This window comes from Sinocyclocheilus anshuiensis, unplaced genomic scaffold (genome assembly GCF_001515605.1).
Source record: "Sinocyclocheilus anshuiensis isolate Anshui unplaced genomic scaffold, SAMN03320099.WGS_v1.1 scaffold239, whole genome shotgun sequence".
Taxonomy (NCBI): domain Eukaryota; kingdom Metazoa; phylum Chordata; class Actinopteri; order Cypriniformes; family Cyprinidae; genus Sinocyclocheilus; species Sinocyclocheilus anshuiensis.
Window position 1 is genome coordinate 319,347 of NW_015549568.1, and position 9,211 is coordinate 328,557.

Genomic DNA, 9,211 nt, shown 5'->3' on the forward strand with positions numbered 1-9,211 from the left:
AGACCGTCTGCCTCCTCCCTCTTCTGTTGTTCCCCCTTCTACGGTAAGACCCACCCACCAGACAAATTCCAGTATGGCAGTCCAGTCAGAAAGGGGACGCACAGCTCAGACTTCTTTTAAGTCAAACAGATATAGACCGCAGAATAACAGCCCCACCAGAGCGGCTAGTGGGCCATGTTTTCAGTGTGGGGAGGAGGGACATTACAAAAGAAACTGCTCACAGTCCCCCAGTCCATCTACAAGTCCCCCTGCAAATACTGTGACAAAAAAAGAGCCCCCAAGTCAAAACCGCTCCGAGCAAGCAGAGCAAAGTCCATCCATTGTACATGTAAGCAGAGCTGAGAGTCGAGGGCCCAGTTTAATGATCTTGCTGACTGTTGATGGCATACCTGTTAATGCAGTTATTGACACGGGTGCTGAGGCCACAATCATGTCTGAAGAAACATACAGCAAATTACCTGTTAAATCACCTGCAGGACTGAAAAAGGTGTGTCCCCGAAATGCAGAAACTGGAAGGGAGATGTCAGCAACAGGAGGAGTGAAAGTGGAATTCAGAATTGGCACAAAAGTGTTGGAGTGGACAGTTTGCATTGCATCAATTCGTGATGCCGTGCTCCTGGGTTTAGATTTCTTAAAAGCTGCTGATTTCACCATTCATGCCTCTGGCAAAGTTTTCATGGACTCAGAACTCATCCCAGCCTATATATCTGAAGGCAAGGGGCCAGACTACGCCATTTCGAGGGTGATGTTAGAGAGTGATTTCACTGTGCCCCCAGAGTGTGAATGTTTAGTTTGGGGTGTGGTAGACGACCCAAAACCAGAACTCCCTGCTGTTCTAGAGCCTGTTAGCCTGGCTGATGGAGTGTCTTCAGGCAGTATCATGATTAACATGGAACAGAGGATTCCGGTCAGGCTATGCAACATCACAGCTTCCAGTAGACCCTTATCAAGGGGAGTCTGTTTGGGGGTGCTCATCGAAGCATATCCTGATGCTCAAGAGAAGAGAGAGAGAGCCTATACAGTTCCAGTCGAGGCTCAGTTTCATGCAAAAAGGTGGGGACTCAGTGCCACAAGAACCTAACAGTGAGCCTCCGGATGAGCACCATGTAAGAAGGGTGTCCTCACTAAACGCCTTTGACCTTCCAGAGCACCTCAGACAGTTGTTCACTTCTGCAAGCGAAACGCTCACAGAACATCAGCAAGAGATGTTAATAGCTCTACTGAGTGAACACCAAGACGTTTTTGCAGCAACTGATGATGATCTGGGGAAGTTCTCTGCTCTCCAGCACAGCATTGATACAGGAATGGCTAAGCCTGTTCGACAGCCAGTACGACGTACCCCTTTGGGGTTCTGGAATGAGGAGGAAACACATCTAAAAAAAATGCTTGGTATTGTGGTCCCCTCAAGCGTTTGGGTTGTGTAACACACCCAGCACCTTCCAGAGGGCCATGGAGTTGGTTCTACGAGGGTTGCAGTGGGACACTTTGCTGATATACCCGGATGACATAATCATCTTTGGTGAAGATGTGGAACAGTGTATTGAACGCCTTGCAGAGGTTTTTCAAAGGTTACAGGATTATGGACTCAAGCTAAAGACCTCAAAATGCCAGCTGCTAAAGGACGAAGTTCTGTTCCTGGTTCACATTGTGAGCGGCGAAGGAATTAAGACCAATCATTCCCTCATTAATGATGTTAGGGGATGGAAGACCCCAACCAGCGTCCAGGAACTCCAGTCTTTCCTGGGTTAGGGTTAGGGTTAGGGTCTCTGCAATTATTACAGGAGGTTTGTTGCCAAATGGGAAATGATGTACGCCTTTTTGTCAAGAAGTGCCCACAGTATAGTTCCTGTAAGATCACCAGTCCAATGGGAAGGGCCAAGCTCCAGAACTACCTGGCCGGAGCACCAATGGACCGACTCCACCTTGATGTCCTAGGACCATTTCCAGAATCTAAGTCAGGCAACCGTTACATTCTCGTTATAATCGACCAGTTTACCCGCTGGGTAGAGGCATTCCCTATTCCCGAACAAGGAGCTGAGACAACAGCAAAGAGGTTGGTGTTTGACTTTATTTCCCGCTTTGGAGTTCCCCTTGAAATTCACACTGACCAAGGACGGAACTTTGAGAGCTCACATTTCAACGAAGTTTGTCGCCTGTTACAAGTCACCAAGACCCGGACCACACCATACCATCCAGCTTCAAACGGGCAAGTGGAAAGATTCAATAGAACGGTTGGTCTCAAGTGGAGATGAGAGATGGGATCCTCTACTACCATTGGGACAATGCCACTGGAGGTATGTCACCTCTGCGCTTACTTGTTCATGCTTCCCTGAAAAATGAGGTTCTCCAAGCCTGTCATAATCCAGCACAAGCAGGTCATGCAGGGGAGGAAAAGACACTCATGCGCCTCCGCAGTCATTACCATTGGTACAATATGGGAAATGATGTACGCCTTTTTGTCAAGAAGTGCCCACAGTGTAGTTCCTGTAAGATCACCAGTCCAATGGGAAGGGCCAAGCTCCAGAACTACCAGGCAGGAGCACCAATGGACCGACTCCACCTTGATGTCCTAGGACCATTTCCAGAATCTAAGTCAGGCAACCGTTACATTCTCGTTATAATCGACCAGTTTACCCGCTGGGTAGAGGCATTCCCTATTCCCGAACAAGGAGCAGAGACACCAGCAAAGAGGTTGGTGTTCCCCTTGAAATTCACACTGACCAAGGATGGAACTTTGAGAGCTCACTGTTCAATGAAGTTTGTCACCTGTTACAAGTCACCAAGACCCGGACCACACCATACCATCCAGCTTCAAATGGGCAAGTGGAAAGATTCAATAGAACGTTATTGCAGATGATACGGTGTTACGTGGATCACAGTCAACGGAATTGGGATGAACATCTTCCCCTACTCACTGCGGCGTACAGGAGTACTGTGCATTCAGCAACAGGTTTCACACCAAATCAGCTGATGCTGGGCCGAGAAGTTTTCCAACCACATGACATCTGGCTAAGGACAGCTGAAGTTACCAGGGAAGCTAGAGAAACACCTGAGTTTGTTCATGAACTGCAAGCTAACCTGCAGCTTGCTCATCAAGTAGCGCGTCAGAACTTACACTCTGCTCAGATTCGCCAGAAAAAGGTCTATGACTTACGAGCCAGAGAGAAGTCCTACCAAGCGGGTGATCTTGTTTTAGTGAGGGTCAGTAGCAGGAAAAAGGGGTACAGTCCAAAACTTCAAGCTCTATGGCAGGGGCCATTCGTTGTCGCAGAATGCCTTGGACCAGTGCTCTACCGTGTCAAAGACAGACGAAGTGAGAAAGTACTGCATCATGATCGTCCAGCAAAGAGGTTGGTGTTCCCCTTGAAATTCACACTGACCAAGGATGGAACTTTGAGAGCTCACTGTTCAATGAAGTTTGTCACCTGTTACAAGTCACCAAGACCCGGACCACACCATACCATCCAGCTTCAAATGGGCAAGTGGAAAGATTCAATAGAACGTTATTGCAGATGATACGGTGTTACGTGGATCACAGTCAACGGAATTGGGATGAACATCTTCCCCTACTCACTGCGGCGTACAGGAGTACTGTGCATTCAGCAACAGGTTTCACACCAAATCAGCTGATGCTGGGGCGAGAAGTTTTCCAACCACATGACATCTGGCTAAGGACAGCTGAAGTTACCAGGGAAGCTAGAGAAACACCTGAGTTTGTTCATGAACTGCAAGCTAACCTGCAGCTTGCTCATCAAGTAGCGCGTCAGAACTTACACTCTGCTCAGATTCGCCAGAAAAAGGTCTATGACTTACGAGCCAGAGAGAAGTCCTACCAAGCGGGTGATCTTCTTTTAGTGAGGGTCAGTAGCAGGAAAAAGGGGTACAGTCCAAAACTTCAAGCTCTATGGCAGGGGCCATTCGTTGTCGCAGAATGCCTTGGACCAGTGCTCTACCGTGTCAAAGACAGACGAAGTGAGAAAGTACTGCATCATGATCGTTTACAAACACTGATAAACTAACGTTACAGACGAGAGCACAACAATATCCTTTACTCACAAACTAACCAACCACACACATCTATTAATAGACACACTATCAGGAACAATACCATTTGTTCATCCACCAGAATAAACCACATTCATCTAGTTGACTTCTGTGCTTCACTGACCCAAATAGAGCTCAGACCACAACAGGTTTCTGTTTGACTCACGAAATACGCTGGTGAGAGAGCCTTTATATTTCTGACAAGAAACAGTGGACATGGGTTTTCATATGAAGGTTCATTATTAAGTCTGATTCTGAGTTGTCTTAGTTGTTGTTTTTTATTGTGTGTGTGTGTGCGCGCGTTTTGTATTTTAAAGTGGTTTCACTGGAAATGTGACATACCAGGAAGTGGTTTCATCATCTTCTTGCCTCCACTTGTGGCTAATTTATAAACCACTTTAATAATCATAAATGTTATTCTTTTTTTTTTTATAACTTTCAAATATTGCACAAATCTCTATCTATCTATCAGAGCCAAAATGTAGCCTGGATAATTACTGACTAAATTGGACTGGTGGAGCTATCAATGATGTACTCATGATATTGTCTGAAAACAAACACAAAAGTGTGCAGTGTTGAATAATGTAATTTGATCTGAGCAACGTCAAGGTCTAAGCAGATGTGCTTGTTTCCTTGTGACAGAGTCAGAGTATTGCAGATGTATAAATAAATAAACCCTGGTTATTAACAGTTATGCTAATCCAGAAATACTGATGAATTGCTAGCTTATGCTAATTTCAAGTAATCAACAGATAAATAAATACATAAATAAATATTGCATATTTATGTTGTATTTAATATCCTTATTAGCCTTATAAGATGGGTTGCTGGTCTTTGCTGGTTCAAACTGGTCTCCTAGGTTGACCTGCTGAAATAACCAAAACGACTCTAAAACCAGAAAAGGATCAGCCTGACAAGGCTGGGAGACCAATAAGAGCAGTAAAACAACTTACTTAATGTACAATTAGCATGAAATGATAGTATAAATGTGTGTGTGTGTGTATATATATATATATATAAAACATTAAAAAATAGCTATATGAATGAAAAGGGCTCATTGACTGACTAAATGTGTTTTACAGACTCACCTCCTGTGATTACAGTCTACTGACCCCTAGTGTTGACACAGAGGTTTTTATTTCCTCTGCTGCTTCACTGGAATTATTTGTCTGCCTTGCAGAGATGCTGATGTCTTCTTCACTATAGAGGATGTACATAGGGACCAAGAGAGGTCATTACAGCATGCCCAGGAATTTGTAACTGTATGTTATTTGAACCTACTTTTGATAGTTTTATTTTTTTTTCTTTCAGCTTTTCTGAAAATAAGGTTAACTTAATGTCACATTATTTATTACTTAGAGCAAAGAGCTGTTTAAACCATAGATTCACACTGGAGTCCATTCAGCATGCTCTTGGTTTTCAAATAAAACTGCTCAAACACGCAAACTTTATTCATACAGTCTTTGTATTTAATGGAGAAAACATAATGGAAATTTAACATAAAGTCACTGTCATAAAGCATGAGAAGTCTGATCATATACTTGCATTTTTAGAGATTACGATCTGATTTCTGAGACGAAACTAGACTACATTATAGTCATTCTGAATATCTGAAAGACTTGTGCCAAAACAACACCTTTTTGCCATAGTTAAGGAATTTACCATAAAACTGTCCGAAATGTGCCTGACATTTCTGCAAAGCTCGATGGATAAAATGACCGATGGCAGCGAGTCTCAGTGCAGCGATTTGATTGGCTATTTGGTCTGTCACTCATTTATCTGTTATAAGCTCAATTAAGAATAAAACTCGTTTAAAACTCTTTACACTTCAAACCATTACCTGCACAGATATATTTCAGTCTACTGTACTGTATAGACATTGTAAAAGGATGCATTTATTAAATTCATGCACTTCAGAATCTCGGCGGAAGTAAGTTTGACATGCTCTGTTTGTCTTTGGTAAAAGTATTGCCATACAAATGAGAGGCGTTTCTGACAGAAAGCTGTTAAAATAATTTTAATGTCTGAACACTGTCGCAGCTGCTGGAACACTTATTTTTGTACATCACTGCCACAGGGTGTCAAAGCCAGAAAAGCTGTTATCTGTTACTCTGTTGAACTTGTTGCTGAATTACAGTTATAACAGCAGTGTGGCTGTTTTAAAACTTACCTAAAGTATGTTTAGAAAAAACTATAAATATTCTCAGTTGTCTCATTCAGGCGAATATAGCTAGTGTTACTCTGCTTATCTTAGATCTAGACATTTGTGTGTCTCCACATGGTCCTTTCTGCAGATTATCACACCTTTTTTTAGCTTTCAGCAGAAATGTGATGCTATGAAAGTATTAATTTAATAAACACTTTAATTTAATAACATTAGCAGTAGCTGAAAGGCCTTCATTTGCTATAAGATCTATAATGCATACTATATCATAACTTATCAAACACTTGGTGAGAAGACTGATACACAGATGTTAACATCACAAAATGTCAACCACGTCAAGCACAGGAAGTCAGGTTTGCTCTCATCACTTTTTTACCAATCATCTGCACTTCATACGTGAGTGACTGAAGATATTACATAGTATAAATCTAAAGGTTTATATTTATAGTGCAGCAGAAAATGCAAAGAGAAAACTCTTCACTGGGTTAAAGTGCAGACCACCTGTCTAGACGCAACACTTTTTCTGCAGCAAACCAAACTATAATGCACATCCATCATCCACACGTGCGCTTGGACAACCGCAAGAGTTTCAGTTTGTTCTTAAACGCTATGAAGTCAGTATGAGCTCGGCTGTACACTTCTGTTTATGATTTTGGCAGCTGTAAAGCAACATAAGTGCTGTTGACTGGACCAAGATGAATAGTTGTACACAACATGGAAGAGTCCTCCTCAGCATGCTGAAAGAGCAATGAGGAAAAGAGTTTTAGATAGATAGATAGATAGATAGATAGATAGATAGATAGATAGACAGATAGATAGATAGATTGATTGATTCACATAATGTACCTGTAATTGGTTTGGATCGAGATGCTGTTGAATAACTTGTGTCAGCTGTAGATCAGTGTTATGAAGTTGTTGTGAAAGATCTCCAGGCCTTTTATTTCTACAAGCACAAACCTTCAACAGTCCTGAGAATTCAATAAAACAATAAATGTTTATGCAATTACAACTCTTGGAGATGGAGCAACGATACTGTATTTTTGAATGGGGATGCACAATATATCTGTATAATATCGGATTTCAACTCAATCTCATGAGAAAACATAACTATCTCAAAAGTGGCAATTTTGTATAAATTTGTATGATGTGATTTGTACAGTATGGAAACTAATTTCTTTAAAAAAATAAAAAATATGAAAACACATGAATGAGATCGTACAAATTCATACGAATTAGCCACCACTTTGCCCAAATTTAAATTAGTTACAAATTGTCTTAAGAGCGGTTATTGGTTGCTATTACAGATTTTTTACTTTATTATTATTGGCTGATATTTTATGTTTAATTGTGCATGCTCATTTCTTTATTTTGACATTTATGTTACATTTACCATCATCTAACGTTCATTTAAAGTTTATGTTTCAAAACAAATGTAATTAAATGTTAAATTCAAATGTCAAAATCAATATCAACGATTTAAATAAATTAAAATGAGGGAACAAATTAGTACAACATGGCCACAAATAAGTTATGAGAACTATTTTTTTTAATTTGTGTCCATGGTGTGTGTGTGTATGTGTGTATATATGAGCAATATCGACATGAGTAGCAGTGTAATATAGCTGTATATCGGCACGGCTGTGATTCGGCCGTAGGTAATCACAGCGTGCTGATATACAACCATATCTCACGGCTACGAGTGTAATATTGTGTTTATACAACAGTTCGACAGCACGAGTGTGTAAATAAAAAAAAAGAGACAATAACGGATAGTCTTTAAAACCCCTCTTTTGTGTAGAACTACTCTGCCACAGATTCAAATCTCAGTTTAACAGCTGAGCCCAAGCCTCGGTTACTAATTTGAAAACGTCACTTTAACATTGAGCATTGAGTTGCTTCATTTTCTACACTTGTGAAAACTCACCTATGACAACAACGACCAAAACAGCATTTATCAGACCAAATATGAGGGTAAGAGTCTGCCAAGATGTCTGATTCTGCTGAATATACTGCACCTCTGTATAATTCTGACACTCAGTTAGTGGAGTTGGTTCTGTAAGGAAGGAATAAAGTCACAATCGGTTAATAATCTCTAAATAATCGCTGTACTGAATGACTTAATTAGCAATAGTGCACTTACGAATGATGTACAGTCTGGTGGCGCTGATGAATTGTGGATCAGTATTTGTACTCATACAGCAATAAACTCCTAAATCATCAATGGTGACATTATTTATGAGCAGATTATGTTTAGGGTTCACTGCATATTTGAGCTCAAATACTTTGTTGTAGTAATGAGGAAAATTGTTCGAGAAGGAGCGTAATATCACAACTGGAGAACCAAGTAGTTTCAGTAAAAACCAGTACACCTCAATTTGGTCAAGATTACAGGTTATAGTCACATTTTGCCCCAAATCTGTTAGATGATCTGTTAAAGTCTCTGCTGCTTGACACCATATGAGTAGATCTACAAGATAAAAAATAAAAAAAATTAACAGAATCACATTAATTTAAAAGTACCTCCTTAAACACTATCTGTAAAAAAGAAAAAAAAAAAATTTTGCACACACATTCATATGACATATGACATTCACAGTTTATTTGCTGGCCACCTGTTGGCTGATTTTCCTTAATTATCTATATTTAGCAACCATTTATACATGTTTATCAGTAGACAATAAACTAGTAGTGTGTCAAAGCTGTAATACTCACAGAAATGAAGCTGCAAAATCCTCATGTTGTAACTGCAAATACAACACTTGATATGAAACCCGGGTTCCTCCCAGACAGCACTGTATGCTAGTACACAGCAAAGAGAGAAAAAGTTCAAACACATCAAGCACAGGAAGTCAGGTTTGCTCTGATCAGTTTTTTCACCTATCATCTACATTTCATGAGTAACTCAGTGGAGATATTGCATAATATAAATCGAAAGGTTATAGTAAAACAGTGGGGAGTGAGGAAAAAACTTGAATTGAGACAAAAAAAAGACTTAATAAAATG

General features: G+C 40.5%; 1 protein-coding gene across 1 annotated transcript; it reads right to left on the reverse strand.

Annotated features, from left to right (window-relative positions):
- Nucleotides 1–6,852: 6,852 nt before the first annotated feature.
- LOC107657301 (uncharacterized) lies at nt 6,853–8,977 on the reverse strand. The gene is made up of 5 exons (XM_016445343.1): nt 8,921–8,977; nt 8,349–8,675; nt 8,133–8,261; nt 7,055–7,176; nt 6,853–6,945 (listed from the first exon to the last, which is right to left on the reverse strand). The coding sequence occupies exons 1-5, from the start codon at nt 8,943–8,945 to the stop codon at nt 6,853–6,855; spliced, it is 696 nt and encodes a 231-aa protein (XP_016300829.1). The 5' UTR covers nt 8,946–8,977.
- Between the last annotated feature and the right edge of the window lie 234 nt (nt 8,978–9,211).